Here is a 23,380-nt window from a genome sequence, read left to right as displayed (position 1 = left end):
AAGAAGTAACATACGTCGGACAGGCAATGTCTGAGACGAGTAAGCTACGTCATGTAATACCTGTAATCTGCTCCTCGGATTGGCGGATATGAAGCTCATTATTGAGTGAAGACGAGTCATTTGCCCATCCTTCGATTCATTGTGCATTCAATTTGGGAACGCTGTAAATTTTTTGGAACTCGAAGAAATGAGGAAAAACAAATTCGACTTTTTGGAATTTCGGAAAGTTTGAACCATAAACGTCCGCAAGGGTAGCGTCCGCTTCGCTTCCGTTTCCGTTGTCCGCTTCGCTACGTACCGCAACCGCACTACCGCAACCCGCAACTCAACGCAGCTTCGCGGAGTTCGCGGTTTCGTTTTCGTACACCAAACAAATTTTACGTGCCGTCGCCGCGTGAACGTGTTTTCAGTGTCATTTCTATTAGTGCCAGACTCTTTTTAAGTGCAGCATAGTTTGCCTGTTTTCAAGCTGTGTTTCGTGCATTTTAGCCGGAGAGAAAGAAGACCAACATCATCCTATTTTACCGACTGTTTCTCAACTTTTAATGAGGGTCGTGTAGTGTTCAGTTTTAGAGGTTAGCCTGATTTCCAACCATTTTGTCTGCACTTATTTTTTGAATATTACTTTTCTCATCCACTCTTAGAATTCCTTTATTTAATCTCACTTTCAAGAACTTGCTAATTTGCTGATTATTTGGGAGATTTGAACCTTTCCTCACTAAAACGATCTAGTTGCTATGCATGGTTTTGGCGGTGTGCGCTATACAATTAAAATGTCTATTATTGCACAGACATGGACTCAAAAGGATGGTTTAAGTAGTGAGCAGTCATGTTTTATCTCTGTTCACGAATCTCACTTAATCTCTTCAACCAATTGATTAATTTTGCACTGGAATTCATCAATAAGTTGCACTGTCTTCCGTAGTTCAGGGGGGCCCTGCAATTAGTATCAGCAAAAGTAAATTCCAGAAACCTGAGGTGAACGTTGCTATCAAATCTTTCCGTTATCAGATGGCTCTCTGGCCCATCAAGTAGTGGTGGCAGGGCGTCTAGCCATTTGTCATGATGTGACATGCAGGTGAGGTTAGGTTGAACAGAGAAGTCAAAGCTCTCATTTTAAATTAAAAGTCTCCATAACATTCAGTGTCAGAGATATATTCAAAGAACTTGAGTGCCTCTCCCAGATGTTTATCTAATTGAAAAACTGTAGAGAAAGTTTTAGATGTACGATGTAGTGTTATCATCGTTCTCCTACTCTTTAGCTGCATTGACGATTCAAACTCGGCCAATACTATTTAGAACTGGGGAAAGAAACGAAGAGACAAATGTCACATCCAAAAATCGCACCATTCAATAGATATTTACATGCTAACCCATGGGCCAACTGATGATTGATGCATCTAGACTGATGTGACTTATGCCTCTTCTTTTCTTTCCCCAGTTCTAGTTCTGCTTTTTTAATGCAGCCTATCAGTTCAAATGTCCTTAACAATTTTCAGAAAGTAACGTTGAACACATGGTCGTCAACACCTCAGCTACCAAAGTGTGAAACGTTAGGGCATGCATGCGTGGGCTGCAGCTCCTTAAATTTCAAAATTAAGTAAGAACACTGCTTCCATCCATTCTGAAATGTCAATGAATCTGCAGCATTTTCCTCACTGAAAGAAAAGGCTCTGCTCCTGTCTGTTAGAACCTATATCTTGATCTTATAATAGATAGCACAATTTTATTCTTTTTCCAGGTTAATGGTCATGTCGTTTCCGGGTCGACCTCCCATGGTTCCTGGCATTCCGATGCCACCAGGAATGGGAATGCCGTACATGTCCATTGGTGGTAAGATTTTTCATTTTCATTATTGGTACTGAAAAGACATCGTCGCAGAGTAGATTTGTTACATTTTGAGATGAAAATCATATATTTTCTGCATCAACCATGGACTGTGATTTCATTTGTAGGAATGTATTTTACATCAATTATAGATTAATTTTTTTCTCATCATGAAACGAATCTACTTCGGTAATACCTCACCAATCTCGTTTTTCAAGAATGGACCACTAGAGAAGGTACGAATTTAAGCATTCTGATACATGTATCTTAACGAAAATTTCACATCGAACACGATTTGCGCAACAGAAATTACTGAAACCAACTCCAAACGGAGATATCAACATTTTAATTTCACATTGGTTACGAGGAATTTGAACTGCCCGCTCACAAGAAACTCAAAGCTCTACATGAGTCAAATCGCGCACTATAACGGTTTGAGCAAGCTTCTCAATCGAGCAATGCTCATTTCCCTCTATGTGTTGTTCAAACCACAAGAAATTTGCTATAGCTGAGCCAAAGCGTAAAGATTGAGGTTGCCAGATTATTCTATCGCAAAGACGTTCATGATACCGTTTAGCGCGCGATGTGAATCTTGTAGAGCATTGGGTTTTCATGAGCGGGTGGTTTCAATTCACGCACCAAGAATTATTAAATATCTTCGGATGGAGTAGATTTCGGTTATTTTCGTTGTGCGCATCGTGTTTTACGTGAAATTTTGGTGAAGAAACATGTATCAGAATGCTGAAATTCGTACCTTGTCTAGTGGTCCATTTAAAGTACCCAAGGTAGCGCATTGAAATTCTACAAGAACTGGGCTGAAGTAAGTAATGTGTAGTAGCAAAGTTGACCTATGCTAGTCTGACCTTGCCTTGCATAAAATCCCAACCCATACCGGAGTCGTTTTCCTTTGGTTTTTTTATAGCATCCGGTTTCAACAATTTTTCCAGATGCAGGTAGATAAATGTACTGTGGTTAAGGAGTTCTCTATATGAAGGTGCACCTTGTTTACATCGCGCACCAGTATTCTATCTATTGTGCGTCAATCTAGGTATCATCCATTTTATTTTAAATTTAAATACTTTTGTCCCCTTGTTCCGTAACTAACTAACTAAATAACTTCTTCTTTTGCTTCCAGGTGGACCACCATTGATGCCTGTAGCAATGCCAATGGCTCCGGTAAATTATGATTTCTGCTCTTAAACTTCTCTAACTTCCTGCATATTTAACCTTTTCTTGTCTCAAAGGAAGGATAGCTTTTAATAGTATTGACTCATTTATGGTGATTGAAAAGAAGGTGCAGTCAAGCAAATGTGCGATTTATGGCTCTAATTGGGTCAAAACTCCAGACAGGTTTTGACTTTGACCAGAAAAGAAAACAAAACGCTGGTAGCTACTGCAGATGAATCTAATGGCCTAAGAATGATTATTAATTCTAATGAGTTACTTTGGTGACCGGTTGTCAGGAATATTCATTTCGTGCTTGCAAATTTTTCCGTTGCCCAGTGCAATTGCTTTAATGTCAGTCAAAATCTTAGAATTCTTCTTTTTCTGCCACTAAAAGCTTGAAAAACATCCTTGTTTGAGAGAGAGTTGATAAATTATTAGTTGCACGAGCAAGTACCTTGAATTTTTGTCAAAATCTTAGATATACCTCACAATCTTCACTCTAAGTGTAAGAAATTGTCATGTTTAATTATGAGCTTTTCTTTACTTTTAGATGATGCCCGGTCCAGGAATGGTTCCGCCTCCAGGTATCCGTCCTTACACAGCACCACCACCACGCTCCCAACCGCATCAAAATAATATGGCAAAAAAACCCTCAACTCCAACAAAGAAGCCCGATCCTGAACCAGAGAAACCACCTGGGCCTCCGGTAGTTGTATTTGTCGGTAACATAACTGAAAAAGCGCCAGATGCAATGATACGACACATTTTAGCTGCCTGTGGTCCTGTCCATTCTTGGAAAAGGGTTCAAGGTAAATTCACATCTAAATCATTTTAATACAGGGGTCCAAAAAGTTTTAGAACAAAAACGGATTCTTGCAAAGTGGCCCTTTCGCCTCACTGCAATTTTTTTTTCTAATTTTGTCTGCAAGAAGAATCAAAAAAATAGCAAATGCTCCCCTTTTTTAAAGTCATCAGGAATGGGGAAGAAAAGAAGGAACAAGGAAACAAAGTAATCTCCTCTCTCAGCACTTTTTATCACAAATGTCTGTAGAACGCTCTTCTATGTTCTGTTATTCATTAAAAACTAAAGTTTGAGTCTTTGTGGACTGAGCCATTTTATCCCACCCGCTGTCACAATAAATATATTTTGTGAGTCATAAATATCTGCTCTGCAGCCCTAATCAGTTGTTGTGTAATGATTTTTTTCAGGTTTTGGTTTTTGCGAGTATGCCAGCCCTGAATCTGGACTGCGAGCAATCAGATTACTACATGAAATGGATATAGGTGGAAAGAAATTAGTAGTCAGAGTTGATGCTAAGACAAAAACAATATTGGATGAATTCAAAGGTCAGTTCAATTTTTAGAACATTCAATAATTTAACGTTTTCATTTTCTCTCTCAGAAATACATTGTTCAAACCGCTTTTATGAGAATGCAATCAGTCAGGCGATATCCTTCAATTTAAGTGGTTTTTGCTCTTTTTGTCCGAATATGCAATGAAAATTCAGCTTGTAACCTTTCATTTATCAGTTTTCACGCTCATCATGTGACTATCCCACATAGAGACCTAGTCTATTTTGAAGCTACCTGATGTCAGAAACCAAAATATTATGCTGTATGCATGGGCGGAAGTGCCTAGCCTTGGAAGTGGCGCATATCCAATTTCTGACCAATCATTTGTGTCAAGAGAGGATTGAAAGCTTAATTTTTGAGAGATGTAATGGATGATAAAGCTTAAGGAAGAAAGATGCACCAATCACGTAGCCCAGAAATAGAAATGCAATAGAATAAGAACTAGAAACATGATCAAATGAGGTTAAAAAGTTGAAAAAACTTAGAAGGGAGGACTTTTCAGTCCGTCAGAGGCTCATTGTTAGTTGTAGGTAACAATGGAAAATCAGTAAAAGAATTGAGCTGCCGCTCTATCCCAGTAACTATTCTAAAATCTGAATTTTCAGCTGAAAAAACGAAAAAGCAAGATGGGAGTTCTACACCAACAACTGAAGAGCCGGAAGAAGATGGATATCTTGATGAAAATATTAAAAAAATTGATGACTCAGCTATGCAGCGGATCCAACAAATCATGTTAGACTATGATGATGACATGAAAAAACATGTGCCTTCTGCTAATGCTCAGCTTCAACTGCCAAAAACAGGTAACTTTTTTTGTTTTATTATTCTTGATTGTATTCCTTAGTACAAGTATCAAAAGCTTGAAATTGTGACTTAGAGATCAAGTGTGTTACTGCAGCACCAGCTTTTCAAGGCTGGTAGCTAGTCAAAACTTGACCTTCTTGCATCCCGCAAGTGACAGAGGCTGGTGCTACAAGCCTAATCACTTTAAGCTAGATCGAGCCTTGCCTCAATATTAACGGACAGTTAGTTCACCAGCACCTAGACTAATGTTGGGACGTCGATTCGATTGAATCTTAGATCTCGAGGATTTGGATTTGGGATTTGGTGTCAAAATACGCAAATCCGAATCCTCGAATCCTCCAAAATTTCAAAATTCGTGCCATGAAGCCAAATCCCAAAGATTCCTTTAGGTTCTCAAACTGTGTCGAATATCGATATTGTCTCTCTATCTCATCGATCTCAAATTTCGACTCATTCCAGAATGTTTTCAAACTATAAATATCAATGTAAATACTTGCCGTGTCGAAATATCGCAACCATTGTTTGTTTACCTGCCTAATAATTTTTAAAAAGTACTGAGTTTCTGAAAAGTGAAGGATTTGCGATGAATTTGGATTCAAGGAATTCAAAAGTTAAAATTTGGGATTCGAATTCGGGTAAATTTAGAATTCGACTCAACACTAACCTGGAATGAGCGAAGCATAGGGCGAGACATGAAAAGAGCAGCTCTTGGTTTGGATAGATAAAGGAAGAGGGGCAGGGCGAAAGAGATCAAGCCGTAGCAGAAAAACAGAAGAGGTGATTGTGTAGCCCAGAGCAAGCAGAGGAGAAAGGAAGGAGGCAGCCTCTGCATTATAGACATTATTAGTTATCATGTCATAGCAATGAGTTAATCTCTTTCAACATGTCTGTTTAATGCTAAAGATACATCCAAGCAAATTACAATGAACACATCAAAAAAGTTCGAAATCCGCAATTTAGTGCGTAATCTGTGTATTTTATAACGATATGTTCAGCTACACTAAATCAGTGCTGAAACGCACAGAGTATTATTTTGCTACTTCAGCAGGGGAGCCAGAGCCTCTCTGCCAATTTTTTTAACGAATTTTTGGGTCCTCACGGGCCCACTTGTAAAAATGGCAAAACTAGGGTTCTTTGTGTGAAGAAACCTTTGGCCTCTTTTCGATCAAAATTTAGATGAGACACTGCGTGACCTCCTCTTGTGAGCGCAGAACTGTTTTTACTATCAGATGAAGCTATTATTATTGATAAGCTGAAGCCAGCTTTCCCAGTCACAATTATTCCACTTCCGTATCACCACCTGAAATCGGAAGGATAAATGAAAACGGTGTCTTTCATTCTCTGCATGAACTTTTCTCCCTCTTTTTATTGCACCCTCTCAGCTCAATATCTTTAAGCTCAGGATCTCCGACCACTAAAACATTCTAATGAGTCTTTTCGGGCTTTACCCCCATTACTCTAAAGGCCATTAATCCATTGGAGTCAGGCCAGGCGAACCAAAGGTCAAAAAAAAAGAAAGGATCTCCAACCAGTCCTTTACATTTCACCCTTTAAAATCCTCAGAGTACTCTGCGCCGTAGATTATCTTCTTTCTCATACTTTATCAATTCTTTTTTACAGGCAAAGAAGTCACAGATCAACGAATAGCTAAAACACATGAGCGGCTTCTTCAGCTAACGCAAGCCTCAGAAGCTGCAAACAAAGATGGTGATAATACCAAGGTATGGTTCTTCTCGATTATTCTATTTAATATAAATTTAGTGGAAAGAAACATGCAAATTGTTGATGTATTCATTATAAGTTTTATCAATTACGGTTGAGTGAAAATGGTTTTTTGGCCTTGAATGAAATCGGGAGAAAAAAAGAAGTTTGAATGTAAGAACCAATATTTTTGTCTACAATCTTTGCAGCATGCCTAAAAATTTTCCCTGCTGTTTCTAATAACAGAGTTCTTTCAGGTCCACTGGCTAAATCCTTCCATGTAACACCACTCAAAACTAATCTGTTTGTTTCACAACTGAAAGATAGGAAAATCATTTTTCCCCGATATCCAGTAGTGTTAATGCTACCTATTTTCAGTTGAAAGCAAAAATGACCTTGGTCCTTCTCTAACACCCACGAGTGTTTTTGAGTCAGTTTTTTTTCTTTTAAAGGAAAAATAAATACAAAGGTGTTTTCTTAGTTTAGAACAGAACGCCTTTCTTTAAAAATTGGACCCAGAATCAGTTTAACTTTTTGGAAAACTGATCTGGGTTCACCAGTGTGAACAATCATCAAGCAGTTTTTCCGTAAGTAACCTTAAAATTTATAATTGAAATCCATGAATTAATCAAAATAGAATCGTCATTTAAGTAGATCATTATCTCAAATCTCCAATTCTTACATTTTTATTTGCAGCGCCTAGATTTGGATCCTGTCGAGTATGAAGAAGGAAAACGTGATCTCATCACTAGGGAAATAGGAAAATTCCGTGAAATCATGAAGGTAAGTCTCCCCCTTTTTCCATGTTAATTTTCGTTGCATATTATAGAAGCACAGTACTTACATGTCCTGCGTGTAAATGAAATCCGTCTCACAAAATTTAGATTTACGTCCATTCAAGTGGGGGATAAATAACAAACTATGTTATGAATTTTTCAAAAAAATTTATGAGAATATTTATGATGAAGTTTACTTCTCAGAATTTTCAAGCCTTAGCACACCTTTAAGTGTCTACAGTAGCTGGAAATATTCTCTAGCATGCTGTGCATGCACTCTTACATATATTTGCCGGTTGAATGAAAAAATGACCTTGGTATTTCTCCATCATGCACTGATTTTCGGGGGAAATTTTGTTTTTTCGGATAAAATTGGACTAACTGAGACAAACAAAGAACATTTTTGGATAAGCTCCAAAAATGTTGCTAGAATCCTTAATTAACTTTTTGGTAATTGAAGAAAAAAAATCATTTGTTAATCAGTGTAATTTATGAATTGCCCTTTCCTCATTGCTTCTTTTATGTGTCCAGTACGTCAGTGACATGATTAGTCTCTCTAGCCATAAGAATTTATTTTCAATGTAAAATTACTTCAATTATTTTGAAATATTTGTTGGGCAGAAACAAGAAGAAGAAAAAGAAGTCGAAAGGCGGAGGAGAGAAAAGGAGGAACGAGACAGAGACGGACATCATCGAGATCGCCATCGAGACCGAGACAGGGATCGCGACAGAGACCGTGATCGTGACCGAGACAGGGATCGCGATAGAGACCGCGATCGTGACCGAGATCGTGATCGTGACATAAGATCTATCTCTCCATCTGAAAATGGAAGGACGAGACGGAGTCATCGAAATTCCCGCACTCCGGATTCAAGTAGTTCTGCAAGGAGCATCTCACCAGATGATCGCCGCCACCGTTCTAAGTCTATTAAGCGCTCGCGCTCAAAGTAAGTATTTTCATCTATTGCCATTACTCTAGCTTATTTTGGGACAAAAAACACCTAAAAATTTCAAATCAAACTGGAGTTATGACGTTCTGAAGTTTAAAGCTTGAAAAAGGTATAAGGAGCCATTTGAAACTCTAATTCACCAGGCTTAGAGCGCAGGTTTTACAACTTAATTCCTTCTTTTGGCACAAAAATAAATTAGAGCATTTTTAACCTTTTCTTGGGGGCATTTGAGCGAGTTCTCCATCAACAAAGGTGTAATTGTATCAATAAAAAAATGAATTTTTCCCTGTAATTTTCTGCTGCAGCGAAAAGCAGTTTAATTTTTGAACCCGTGCGTAAAGCCAAAAATGTTAATTTTATCAAAAAGATCGCTCCTCAAATTTTTTGTTGAACTATGGACTGTTTTTGATACATCAAACGGGTGAGATTGTATCGATATCGATTGGTTCAAAACACTCGAAAGTCAATTGAGTAATCTGACGGAACGGGTTTTTTGTGATAGGTTTTTGATTCATATGAATAATAGTTAGCCAAGAGTAGTGAAAATGCTACGAAATTTCCGGTGCCGGACACGGGAGCTGTCAGCATCAGATTCCGGGTGCAGATACCGAAACGACGGTGGTGGCGCACAGCGGATGGCACAGGAGCTGGGGCGCTTCGCGGGAACATAGAATAATAATAACGAGCTGACCATTTTCTGACTAGCTGAGCTTCTTATTATTCGATGGCGGGAATATGTGAACAATACCTATATGAAGCGTGTGGCTCGCTTTCAGTTCCCGAGATCCCGACCCGTGTCCGGTGCCAGTGAATAGTCCCAAATACCTAGAGCTAATGTAAATAGCTTGTAAATCCAAACTTTTTCGACTGAAACGAGAATCAAACAGACTCATTCTAAAGAGCGCAAAATTTCCTATCAATCAGTATCAAAAAATTCGTCAAAAAAAATTCCTGTGACCGAAAAATGGGTTTTTAAAAAAACCGCGGCAAAAATTCTTACGACCAGTGACCTTTTTTTCTCATTTTCCCTTGAAACTGTTAATTTTAGAGAAAATGTCTGAGGACGTTTTTGAAAGGCCATAAAATTTTCTATCAGATCGTTACAAAAAAATTTTCGAAAAAGTAATATCTGAGGACGAAATTATGGATTTTAAAAACGGCCGCGGCAAAAATTCTTATGATGAGAAACCTTTTTTCTCATTTTTCTTTTAAACTGTCGACTTTAGAGGAAAATGTCAAAGGACCGTTTTGAAAGGGCGTAAAATTTACTACTTTTTACTATACTAGACAATGATCCTATTTGAAAGCTTATCTTCAGATCATTTACTAAAATTGGTATTCGGTAAGATGCCAAAAGTGAAGTGACAGAGGTTCATTGCTGAATGCCGTGATCACTGAATCTTTGGGGTCCAACCATGCAGGATCTTCGGAAAGATTTGGTTTGCATCGTACCTGTAAACCGACAGTTATTATTTTTCCCCTCAGAAATTCAGCTGAAGACGATGAAAAGTAACTATAAACACGTGCTTGCCCTACCGGCCCTTTTAATATCACGTAACCAACGTCAATCCAAGACATAATGACTTCACTTTACACCACAAGAGCTGATAAGAACTAAAATACAACCACCTTTCTGTAGGCCTTGTCTCCACGAGCCGTTTCACGTGATTTGTCCCAGGGAAAAATCCCACTTACGAAGTTGGGAAAAATATTGAGTTAATCAATATTTTTCCCAGTACCAAGTATGGTACTTGTACCCCTATAGGACCCACTGAGAGAAGAAGAAGAAGTGAAAACAAATTGTGCGATATTTTATTCATTACTACATTGTTCATGTTTGTTTAGTTAAAATAATGAGTCTAATTGTCAATTGAGTGCAATTATTATTTAAATCCTGGTTAAATACTCGACTTTATCCAATTTATCTTCCCGCGCAAACTAGTCGCAGGACCGTATGAGCCTCGTCCCGTGGAGACGGTAACAAACTGGGATAAATCCCAGAAGTTTCATTCCTGCGATTCGAACTTGGGACAAATCCCATGAAAACGTCCCGTGGAGACAAGGCCTTACTTTTTCCCGTGGCAAAAGTTATTATTTACGTCATCCGAGCGCCCTAACTCCTGTGCAATCCGCAGTCGCGCCACCACCGTCGTTTCGAAATCTGCACCCGGAAACTGATGCTGACAGCTCCCGTGTCTGGCACCGCGAAATTTCTCATTTTCAGCTTTTCTGACTCTATCTTAAAATTTTGGTTTGAGGTTATGTTCTGTTGTTTTGAACAGAATGATACATCAAACCACTATCGAATACGATCCATTAGACACTCTGTTTGAAGTAGTTTGAAGTAAGAGAACAGGAAAATTTAATAGAATAGTTTCTTTCAACAAAGGTGAGTTGACTTGAGATCAGTGGCTGATCAGAGCGATTGAAGTGTGGTTTCTACTTCTCTTATGTACTTAAAATTATTTTTGTTTTTCCAGATCACGTGACCGTGAACGAGATCGTGACCGAGAGCGTGAACGAGAGAAAGAACGTGAAAGAGAGCGTGAACGTGAGCGAGAACGCGAACGTGAGAAAGAACGAGAGCGGGAGAAAGAGCGCGAAAAAGAGCGGGATCGCGAAAGAGAGCGGGAGCGAGAAAGAGAACGTGAACGAGAACGCGAAAGAGAAAGAGAGAGGGAACGGGACCGTGACCGAGAGCGAGAGAGGGAGAGGGATCGAGACCGTGATAGAGAAGACCGTGAAAGAAAATCCGAGCGTGATATTCTCAGGGAGAAGGAAATGGATGAGGAGGCAAAGGAAAAGAAGAAACTGGAACGGAAAGCACGAGAAAAGGAAGCTGCCTACCAAGTATGTTTTTATTTATTATTAATTTATTAATCAAAATAATTACATGTCACCACTACCGATTCTAACAAGGGTATCTATAGACATTTTTTGAAGTAGCCTAAATGCTAGAACTAAAATTAAACGAATGATAAAATAAACTCGCCTATTTTATCATTAAGATCCGTCCATAAAAATAAATTGAGTATATTTTGGTAAGATATGAAGAAAAAAGTGCAAAAATATAAGAAGTATTAAAGATAACAAGTGAAATAAGATAGTAATAAACCAAGTATGTATTGATACCTTTGATCTCGTGTTCTATCTGATTGAATGGGTCCTTGGTACAGGGTTGCCGGTGGTCTGGAAAACTAGAAAAGTCAGGAAATTTGCGGCGACCAGGGAAAGTCAGGAAATTCACATGAAAAGTTAGGGAATTCAATGTGTACAGCGTTTAGCAGAAGTGAGTAATTAAAAGAAAAATTCAAAGTGAAAGTTTTATTTGAATGTCAGGGAATCCGAATATTATGGAGTCATGGAAAAGCCAAAATAGTCTGGGAAATGGGAGAATTTTATGATGAAAAAATTATGGCAAACCTGTGGGTATGATCTCAAGGTGATTTTCGAGTCCCACAATTGAAGTGTTAAAAGAAAAAAACACATTATCATCCAAATTATGACAGAGTAATTTTTATTATTTTAATGTGTTTGCCTACAATTTGCCTCTGTTAAACTGAAGACCAAAAGTTTTTAGGGCTGTGCAAATAGTTCAAAATCGGGAATAACCAACTTGACCGACTCTGCGCAATAACGGACATTTATGAATATTTGTGCCATTATGAATATTGCAGTGGTGAAATGTGTAAGATTTTATTTGGCTTATTTTATTAATTATGTTCATTTTTTTCTTCATAGGAAAGACTGCGTATGTGGGAAAATAGAGAAAGGCATAAGCAAAAAGAACATCAAAAAGAAAAGGAGAAGAAAAAATTAAAAGAAGAAGAACGTGAAAGAGAAGCTAAAAGGTTGAAAGAATTTTTGGAAGACTACGATGATGAAAGAGATGACATTAAATACTATAAGTAAGTATTTGTTCTCCTTGAATTCTGTTTTATTTCTTTTTATGCATGTTCTTCTTGCATTAAGTTTCTTGCAGAGATCTCTTAATGTTGGTACAATTTTTTATTTGTTTTAAACTGCTCTCTGTGATTACGTAAATTACTAAGAACTTTTTTCTTTAAGTTTTTGGTGTATTAAGTGATTTTTAAGAGGTGTTTTGGTCGAAAAAGATGATATAATTACTCCTTTTTTACATTGATTTGAAGTTCCCCCAAAAATATATCTAAGGTGTTGAGTCATCGTACTAAAGGCCTGATTTTCATTCCAAGATCAGGCTCTTCTGTTAAGTCAGTTTTTATTATTTTTTCATTCATTTGTGAGAAATATCTTAAGTCCTTTTGGAGCTGAACCCACACCCTCACCCCCCTTTTTTTTATGTTAACACAATTTTATCTTCCATTATCTGATGATAGATTTTGAAGGCGCAGCTTGGTTTTTTTATCTTACATAATGAATGAAGAGGGTTAAAAAAAATCAATTCTTTTTAGAAAAACTGCAAAGAAGAAAGAATAAATACATACGCTCAGTAAAATATTCACAAATCAATTCGGACAGATAATACAGGAAGCAATTCTGATGATATCAAAACAAATCTTAGGTTGCTAGCTCACTCTAACTCTTAACTCTAAGAATTTTTGTCGTAGTTCATGTATTATATCTTACAAGATTTCACTTTAAGAGATAAGTCATGAAACTAGCTTCTCAAAAATTTGGGTGAATCCTAGTTAGTGTGTTTGACCAAGAAAAAGTTCTAGTTGCCAGACCAAAAAGGGGGGCGATTGATTATGAATCAAAATACCCCTTTAATCAAGGGGGAGTGGCTGCCTTCTGGTGTGATTTGCCGGAGGAGCTTTGGTGATATGTGGCAATCAGATGTCACAGAGCGCTCAGAAGTACTATAAGAGCAGCATGTTAGTTGAAAAAGTACCCCTGTAATTTGCATCATCTTTTGCTCTTATGTGCCTTAGTTACTCCCTGCATTTTAACCCAGTTTATTGTAGTGTTGTGTTTACAAAAATGTAAAATCAATAAGCGCTTGTCACCTACTTTCTCTATTGACCTTCTTTTTACCCTTTTGAAGGTGTAACTGAACGAAAATTTGCCTGTATTATCAATAAGTGTTAGTTTATCATCACCAGACAGGTTGAAAACATGTTCAATTGAATTGACCACTAGATATTTTTGTAAGTGTCACTCATGAGTATTTTATAGCCGATGGACTTTATTTATGTGAGCTGTAAAGAAATAACAAGAAGTATTGGCAACTTCTTTCATATTTTGAACTCATTTATATTCGTAGTGGTCATGGTGGCTTTCTGATGTGCGCTTTCAACTCTTTTTCCATCATTTTCCTCAGTCATAAATTCATTTCCGCAAAATACTTATCCAAGTGACCTTACTTGTTCAACAGAGGACGAGAACTACAAAGGAGGCTTGATGCAAGAGCCAAAGAAATGGAATTGGATGCTCGTGACAGACAAAATGAAAAAGAAGAAGTTGAAGAAATTAGGAACAAAATATTCGCCTCTGCAGACAGTAAAGATCCAAATGTAGAGTTTGCCAAGGTGAGTGAATTGACTTAAAATTTTCATCGAAACTCGGAAGATCAATGAGCTGTGCCATTAAGCAAATTTTAACTGTAATCAATTTTAAAAATTAATAGCATTTAAAAGTTCTGCCATGTCTGTTTCGATTTATGTTATTCTATGATGTTAGCTTATCACTCTAACTGTAGTGCCTTGCTGATGTCTTTCAAAGAACAAATGCTCTGATCATTTCAGTCTCTCAATGGAGATACTCGGACCATGGGTTTTAATATCAATAATATAACAATATCTTCGTCAATGCATTCATTGAGGTTTAACATTCTCTTCAATTTTGCATTGTCATTACTTAGATGTAAGTTTCTGTTAGCTCCATGCTGGCACAATTAACAGAAATCTTGTTCACATAACGCTTTTGGCCACTGATCTTGTGCACAAATGTAAAAAAATGTACGGCTTGGGGCATTAGAGCAAAAACTGCCCACAGCTAAAATGTTAGTCACATGTGCACAACATAGCGCAACGTAAAGCTCAAGTGTTGGGCTTTTGGCAATCAACGTCAACGTTAAAATTAACTGTTAAATTTTTGACTGAGACAGAGCATTTGCTTCCTTTTTTTTCTCCGTTACATTTTTGACCCCACCTATTTTCATAACATTGTTTGATCCACCACCTCACCATTTACCTCTCTTTTCCACTATTTAATTTGATTACATGTTATGAATTTTTTTTAATTTAAACCTTATTTGCTTCATTATTCCCTGTAGAGATGGTCTGTGCTCCCTTCTTTTACCATTCAATCCCCAAATTCAGTGACCCCAACCTTCAAACCTAATCTTTTTGAGACAAGTGAGACATTCAACATCCAGAACATCTTTGCTAACAGCAAAGTAACACTCTATCCCGAGATATTAAAGGTAATGAATTTTGTGAGTTTTGAAAATAATGATTTTTTTTTTTTTTTTTTTGAACAAAAAAAAGAAAGAAAAAAAACCTTCACCTATGCAAAGGAAAATTTTTTATACTAGATCAATGATACAGAACTGTTCCAGCTCAAGGCCTCTTGGAAGTTAGATGCACTGATGTCTTCAATTTTTTTCTGCATTTTTCACATTACTCTATGATCAAACCAAATTTTTAGAATTGTGAAACTAACCAGCTTGTTGGTGCTAAAGCTTCAATGAACATCATGAATTGTTGGGTAATACATGAAAAGTTGTTTAAGTGGGAATGTATAAACTTAAAAAGATCCAAATGAATTTTGAGTGTCTGTGAGAACCTCAAAATACTTTAATAGGATTTTTAATCAAAATTCCTGTCAAGGCTTCTTTTTATGACAGGTCACAGTTGAACACCAGTAAAGAAATATTGAGCGAGTTTCGACAGCCAGCCTTGGTCGAAATAAGTTTTTATCATACTCCAACCAATTAGAACTTATACATCAAAACTGCAAGAAAGTGAACTTTTTAACAAACAGGTGGAATCAGAGACGAAGGACTTAGAAAAGGAGTAGAGAGCTGCAAGGCCACTGAAACTATCTCTCTCAATTAAGGAGTAATATCATAGGGAACCTATCCCCCCCCCCTCTCTCCTGCTCATACCCTCCCTACCACCTCCATTAAAACTTGAATGTAAATATGTAATGAATTTGTATCAAATATATAAAAATGTACGTTTTGCAAGAGCATTTGTGAGGTTTCTTTTTAGGAAAGGAGGCGCACAAAATCTGTTTTGATTTGTCAAAACTGGTTACATTGTTTTGGGGTTTTCATTCATATGCATAATAGAGGTAGCATTGCTGTACTTTCATGTTGCTATACTCTTTTTCTTTATGTTGTGTGCGCTTATCTTTCCCCCGAGTCTTCCGTATGGACTTTCATCTTTCAGACCCCTTAAGCAGTCTTTGATGAGTTACGGAGTCCTTCCTAGAGGTGTTGGAAACAATCTGTTTAAACACTTTTCTTGTCACCATTTTAATCACAGCCTCATTTTATGCACCATATGCTGGAAAGCACTCCTGGCCTCCATTAGGCTCAAAGTTCTTCAAAAAAATATTCAGATATGCACTATAGTAACTTCTCTTCAACCTTGATGCTAAGAGCTGGTTTTTCATTTTGATGGCTAAAGTCGAAAAATCTGTTTCTTATATAGCAATGTCAGTCTCTGTTCGTGTTTTTATTTTTTCAAGAGAAAACTAATCGTCAGTTTCTATTGAAATTTCCTGTGAATTTTCTTCACTCAATTTAAAAAACACACAACACGCAATTGCAAGGAAATGTTTCGATTAGTTTTCCTCAAAGAGATTAAAACATAATATGAGTTTCATAAACATTACAATTGAAATGCGCGTTATTCGCATTTAGTCATCGATGCACATCCATTCAGGAGAATTTTGATCACTGAACTTGAATGTTTTACAATAATTGAGCAACTAAGAAGCATCTGAAAAAATTACAATAAAAATATGATAGTTTATTTAACTTACTCGTTTATTCATTATTTTGATGAGCTATAAAATGCTTTCTCTGTTTTTTGTTTTTGCAGTTATTAAAAGCTAGAGAAGACTTGTACAAACCAAAACTTCTAATCGATATGAATTCAGAAAAATCCAAAGAAAAAGAGAAAGAAAAGGAGAGAGAAAAGAGAGATAGAGAGGATAAAGATATTGAGATTATAGACAGAGAAGCCGAGAGATTAAAGGAAATGGAAGAGGCAGAAGAATCGAAACGACGTGCTGCAGCAATGGCAGAGCAGCTGCAGATGGCTGAAAAAGAAAGGATGTACGCGGAAGAGCACCATCCACCATCGCCTCCTAGCCCATCTCCGCCACCTCCAGACGATTCGTTCTCCCCTCCACCTCCGCCAGAGGAAGACTCTCAATTCAACTCTTTCTATCAAGATACAACAGACAGCAAATCAGGTAATTCATGTCTTGTGTTTATATGCCTCTTTTGTATCTGTGGTTTGTGTAAAGACCGCTATATGTTTTTTAGGGAAGACGCTAGTTGTATCTGTAGAAACAATGGGGAAAATTGGATGGAATTAAGGACAAATAGCTGGGAGATCCAAGGAGCGTGTATTTACGCGAAGTGAGCAAGAGACAAGAGAGAAGTGTAACCACGGAAACATGCAATGGATACAAGTGAAAGTGTATAGCATCTGTCATAAGTTATGATCATGCTTCATTTTTCCAGTAGGGAACTGACCTAAATATCTCTTTAAAATTTTCTGTGAAAAACATGAAACATTTTCTGGTTAATGAGTAAAGAAAAAAACATAGAAGGTGAATTATAAGAAAAATTATGGTTGATTCGTTTTAAAAAACTAAAATAGGAGTGAAGGTTTACCATACCGCAATCTGGTACTATCACTTTTTGACATCAGTCATCGATACTCCTCTCCATTCTATTTAATTTCTTTGCCAATTTGGTAGGTTTACCATAAATATACTGATTTTTAATTTGTATTCTAACTGTCTGGTGAATTTTCCCCTTTTTGCTACATTTTATTCTTTTGTTTTACAGGATTGAAGGAGTACTCCTCACCTGTTCCTGCCTCTGGTGATAAAAAGAAGAAAAAATTAGACGTAAGAGAAGTTTTCAATAATGATGATGATGACTCACATGTTGCAGCTAAGAAAAGGAAACTGGTACCACTAGGTAAGCAAATAAGTACAGTGAAACCTTGTTAGGTTGTTCTCAATCAAGATGGAGGAAATTTTATGACTTAAACAACCTTTTTACTTAACGAATTTCCTCTTCTTCTGCTTCATATTCCTTGGATTTCACACTCCTATTAGAAAAAACTCACTGTCTAATATTAATGTGTTTACATAGCTCCTTTAAGTGTCAGGAGTAGGAGCAACTGTCGCTCAATTCAATTCAGTGTTTAAAAGGACATCACATGTCCATGTGACTCAACAGAAACAATTATCTCAATTTAGTAATCAGCATAGAAAAAATATAGAAAGTGATAGTGAGTGGAGAAATAGACCCGTCTGTAGTAACTGCAGGTCTAATAAGGGTCATGATGAGGTTGTGTCTCATACAGCATGAAGGAAGTTCCTTCTTTATCCGTTCCAAAAATTTAAGGAGTTATACAAAGTGACAAGTGATAGCGAGATCGTGTAGGCTCCTTTCTCAGGACAATCCCGACCCCCATCCGCAAGATGGCAGGCCTCTACGTGGACAAGTGCCTCCAGAAATGAAAAGTCATTTAAAAATGTCATCATTTCTAGAATAAATACAGCACTATTAATTCACCTTATACAATAATTTCTAAAGAAGCAAAAGCAGCATGTACTTTTTATTTTCACATGTTTTACAAGACTGTCCCTCGTGACCCATCTCATTCCGTGCACTTGGCAATGTAATCAAAAACTTGTGTCATTTCCTTTTAGACATGTCTCTAGCATGACTGTTCATTTATTCAGAGGGTATTATGTGCCACTCATCCAAGTTTTGATATCTGACATCTTTGATATTCAAGCCACTTATAACTTTTATGATGTGCGTTTTGCTAATTTTATAGATTATGGAGAAGATAAGAAGAAACCTAAAGAGGAAAAGAAAGAGGATGTAGCCAAATCCCAAGAGGAAAAACGGAAGCACATTAAGTCACTAATCGACAAGATTCCTACTGACAAATCAGCATTATTCTCGTTTCCATTGGATTGGGCTGCTGTAGACAATGTAAGTTTTTTATTATCGTGCTTTTGTAAGTCTTTTTTTTCTCTAAATTAACCCTGTATCATTAGTTTTTAAGTCTAAATTGTCAATGTTTTTGTTTTGCTGACAATAATTCCAAAGAGTATCTGGTCACAAATTCCTTCGATGAGAACCGTCAGACTTTGATTGTGGATTTTTTTTTCTATCGCAACTCTTTTGATTGTTACACAATTTTTATTTTTTCCTTGAAAGCTGTCCTCAAACTGTCAGTTTTAGCCAGATTTAACTGTACTTTTCTTCTTACATGTCAGTTTTGTATAATGTGCTCTATTTCTTTGCTTTTTAGCAACTAATTGAACGAAGAATTAGGCCTTGGATCAACAAGAAAATTATTGAATATATTGGAGAACCCGAACCGACTCTAGTAGATTTCATTTGCTCCAAAGTTCTGGCAGGCAGTGCACCTCAGGGAATTTTAGATGATGTTCAAATGGTAAGTACTTGTTGTTCATGCATTCTCAAGATCTTTCTCATATCAAGAGTAATAATTTCCTCCTTTGTAACCAGTCATGTACCTTATCATATTCTGCTTTAGTGAACAACCTTAGTATCCCTCTCACCCCATCCCTTAGTGCCAGTATTTTTGTTTCAGACATTTTTTGAACAGATAATTTTAAAAAAAAATTACCAAGACATCTACTCTGCCAAATATCGCAATTGGTCACACAGTCAAACCGAGTCTATCTGTGTAACAAGGTCAGATTTCCAAGGCCCTGATTTGTTCTAGCTGTAGGCACAGCCTGGATTTCCTACCTGGATTTCGATGCCCTATTGCTCGATCCAACCAATGAGAATACTATGCTTTTTCAAAATGAAGTGGACCCGATCAATTTTGATGGCAATGCGCTCTGATCGGTGAGCAAGTAACCAATTGCGGCAGCAACCTTGTTAGATGGATGCGCTCAGTTTGATCGTTTGACTCAGGCTCATAAGATAATATATTTATGACCTTTAACAGGAAACATAGATTAAACATCTGGAGTTGTGGCTGCCTGAATGATTTTGATGCTGAGTTACATATCTCAAGAGTTATTCTCATCAGTTACATATCTCACCTCAGGGAACAGAAAAAGAATGTAGAAAAAACGGGAAATTTAAAATTTTGAAAGGACTATGAACTTTGCGATAGAGACAGATCTGTATCCATGACATCTCTTAACAGCAAAGCAAAGTTTAGCATGTGTACATGAAATGTATCATTTCACCATAAACGATATTTTTTGCTTTTTTCACCAACATGAAGAAAAGAGGCAAACTGGGAATTGTGGACAAACAAAAATGCGAAATAGTGTGAATTGAGTGGGCTAGCTGGATCAGAGAGAGTATTTTTCATCTATGTTCTCATAAAGTGACATGGGAGCTTGTGTCAGCATACGATGCTAAATTTTAAGCGTTGTTAAGGTTTGAGGCTAATCTTGTTTGATGTTTCATCATACATGCAATTCACTTTGTCTTTCTTATTTTAATTTCACAGGTGCTTGACGATGAAGCAGAAGTTTTTGTCGTTAAAATGTGGCGACTTTTAATATACGAAATAGAAGCTAAAAAGTTAGGTTTGGTGAAGTGAATTTCCTTGTCCTCCATCTCCTCTGACGAAAAATGTTGTAATAACTTGTGTGATCTTTTTAAGTCTTTTAGTCTGTGTGTAAATATTTCTACTAAATGTTCACACTTCTTGTATAGTATTTTAAAGACTTTAAGTTTAATCATTCAATGGAAACAATTTTCTTTTAGGTTTTATTTAATTTTTTTTTTTTTTAATGCCATGCACTCTTATGCGTTTACATCGAGTGATTCAATCAGTAATCAATTACTTCTGTCAGAAAATTTTATCATTCATTGAATTTTCTTTTCATGCCATTATTTATCTTCATTTGTGTACCATGTTGACTGCCACAGATTTAAGCAAAAATCGAGGTAACTTTTCACATGGAAATAATACACATAGAAACCATGTCCAAACCATAGCAACAGAAGCATATTCTTTAGGACATTAAAAGTAACATCAACTTTGTTTGAGAGCATGCAGGCAGTGTAGTATTCAAATGGAGACCTCCAAAATAAACCAATCGTAAGCGCTGATCCATACACGCCATTCAATATGTTGAGTTTGGTTTCTCCTTCAAAATAATTGAATATGCTGATGCGATTCAAATTCGTAGTGTTTTGTTGAATCTGTTGTTCAATAACTTTTTATTGCTGGGCTTTTTGTCAAACCAGTTGATTTTCTGTACAGTTTCAAAAGATCGCTCGAAAGCCTCATATTTTGACATTGAGGTCTCTTCCCCCAGAGTTCAAAATGCGTTCCTCTGCCAAGCTTTCAAAGCTGCAGTGTTTTACTGTGCATAAGTTTGATATGATTTCCTGTGTATGACTGTTGCTTATGATATGGATCTTGTCAGTTCCTTTTTTGTAACATGTTTCGTAATAAGCCTTGTGAGCTTTTAATGACTAAGAAATAGAAGCAAGATACTCAAATTAAAAATTAGTCAAGGAGACCTTTTTCTGATGGCTGATGATGAGAGATGGTTTCTTTTTAGTTTCTTTCTAAGTGACTCAACCCTAATAACAATTTTTCCTGAGTGGAAGACACAACGGCTATCAGGCTACTTTAAAAAATGCTCCTTTTTCCAGCAAAAATCCAAATGAAACATTTTATCAAGTGTCTCTTCCCTCCAATAATAGGTTAAGTCTGTCTTGACAAACTTTGAACTTGCACTTGTAAAATGCATCATGCAGGTTTGGTGTATATATTGGCGTAAAAACTGATCTAATGCTCTTTCACAAGATTTACTCGACAAGAACCAAAGTGCGGAAAGAAGCTGAAATGGAAAATGTAAAACTTTTAAAAGAGGATATATTCACAATTTGAATTATTCATTTATTAATCTGGGCTAATTTATTCAAACTCAATACTGCTAGTTATGCAATGAGAATTGAGGACTCAATGAACAGATTTTTGAAGAGCTATTTGATCATTCAGTTGAAAAAAAAAAAACAAGAAAAATACGTTGACTTCTAATATGAATTTTTTCCGAAAGTGCATGACTTGATGAAATTATTATTGTGTTTAGTTTCAAATTTCTTGAGATGTCACTTATCACCTGAAGAATTGCTCAGTATACATCAACTAAAGCACCCACCACAATGAAACTGGGAGGTGAAGTTGAAAGATAATTCAAGATTTACATAATGTTATTTGAAATTAATGTTAAATGAAATTATGTGAGTTAATCACAAATTATCTTTCAGAGTTCCTAAGAATTATGTTAAATGTTAATCATCTTAAAAAAATTTGTTTGAAAATATTTTTCGTTGCAGCACCTAGCCTTTCTCGAATTTCTGGTCGTAAACCTGGATTGAATCGCGACATCAAGGTGATTTATGTTTTGTCACCTGAATAGAAATTTTTATGATCCAATCTGGCATACCAGCACACTTTAAATCGATTGACTGAATAGCAAGATTAGTCATTGACTCTGAAATATAAGCATAGCGACCTATTGCTAGGAGGTGCAATGACTGATCTCCATTCCTTTTCATTTCCAAGTAAACTTTCGAAGAAAAGAATATTTCCAACTTAAAAAACAATAATCCGCTTTACTCACCGAAGGTGCCCTGTTTGGTCACTTTTTTTGCTGCTTTACTTCGTAGATGCCTATTTTTATTTTTATTATTTTTTTAAGCTCTAAAATCTTTCCAGTCAAGAGATTTGACAAGGGAAAAATCTCTGTGATTTTAATGTAACCCTTTTTTTTTTTTTAGATGGTACTTTAATGCTAAATGATCGATTGAGTTTCCCTCTTTATATATCAGTTGAGATGTTCTCACATAGCTTTCACCGATGAATTTTAGGGTAACTCCATTCTCCATTTCATCATCAGATTGTCTTACTTTAAAAAAGCCTTGAAGATGAAATCAATCTTGTGAGGAAAGAACTAGTTCAACAAAATTTTTGATCATTTTTATGAGTTGTTATTGTATAGTTGAGTTTTGTACCCTTTGGTTATTTATTTACTCAACACTTATCAATGCTGAATCAAATGTATAAAATATGTTACTTCGAATGCTTTATCTATCTGGAAGTAATCATTCATCGTTTCTCTTTTGTAAGAATTCAGTCAATTCTTTAGATTTTTCGAAAGTGAATGATTTTCCAATATTTTAGTATTATTTTCGCAATAATGCAATGTCCATGCATTAAAAATCAATTTCTTGTATTATATTTGTTATAAAATCCAGATTCAATCTTTTTATTTACGTTAACCATCATCCTTATGAAGATAGAAACATTGATCCATTCTTGCACCAGAAAATTGCCCATCTCCTGAACAGTTCTTTGCTGATTATAACAGACAAAATTTTCCAGCCATCGTCTTTGCTGGATCTACTTATCTACTTTCCTCATGCCTTAAGGGTCTAGAATCTCTTTTTCTCAATTTTAATGTTCAAAATTTCATTTGTAGTGGACAAAATTCATTTTTCCCAGAGACAAGAATAGATCCATTATAGTAACTTATCTTACAAAGTAGATCCAGAGCTTGAGAGGAGCTGGAAGATTTGCTCCGTCTATGCAGAGGTATCAC

At 36.4% G+C, this 23,380-nt stretch overlaps 1 protein-coding gene across 1 annotated transcript; it reads left to right on the top strand.

The window, feature by feature from the left end:
• Positions 1–215: 215 nt before the first annotated feature.
• On the top strand, positions 216–23,035 carry LOC109034015 (RNA-binding protein 25). Its single transcript, XM_019046924.2, has 17 exons — positions 216–575; positions 1,742–1,833; positions 2,963–3,003; positions 3,545–3,803; positions 4,204–4,341; positions 4,953–5,150; positions 6,772–6,872; positions 7,549–7,635; positions 8,250–8,575; positions 11,059–11,428; positions 12,320–12,486; positions 13,935–14,088; positions 16,612–16,987; positions 17,592–17,726; positions 18,598–18,758; positions 19,081–19,227; positions 20,269–23,035. Exons 2-17 carry the CDS (start codon positions 1,746–1,748, stop codon positions 20,359–20,361), a joined length of 2,841 nt encoding a protein of 946 aa, XP_018902469.1. The 5' UTR covers positions 216–575; positions 1,742–1,745; the 3' UTR covers positions 20,362–23,035.
• Positions 23,036–23,380: the final 345 nt, after the last annotated feature.

Source organism: Bemisia tabaci, chromosome 7 (genome assembly GCF_918797505.1).
Source record: "Bemisia tabaci chromosome 7, PGI_BMITA_v3".
Lineage (NCBI taxonomy): Eukaryota > Metazoa > Arthropoda > Insecta > Hemiptera > Aleyrodidae > Bemisia > Bemisia tabaci.
Note: the sequence above shows the minus strand (reverse complement) of the source record. Positions and strands in the feature narration are given on the sequence as shown.

Bases quoted from the DNA above. Each gene is read 5' to 3' on its own strand.
- LOC109034015 (XM_019046924.2), top strand. From the start codon at position 1,746: ATGGTCATGTCGTTTCCGGGTCGACCTCCCATGGTTCCTGGCATTCCG. The intron at 5,151-6,771 runs GTAACTTTTTTT...TCTTTTTTACAG, and splicing joins GCTTCAACTGCCAAAAACAG to GCAAAGAAGTCACAGATCAA. The intron at 18,759-19,080 runs GTAAGTTTTTTA...TTTGCTTTTTAG, and splicing joins ATTGGGCTGCTGTAGACAAT to CAACTAATTGAACGAAGAAT.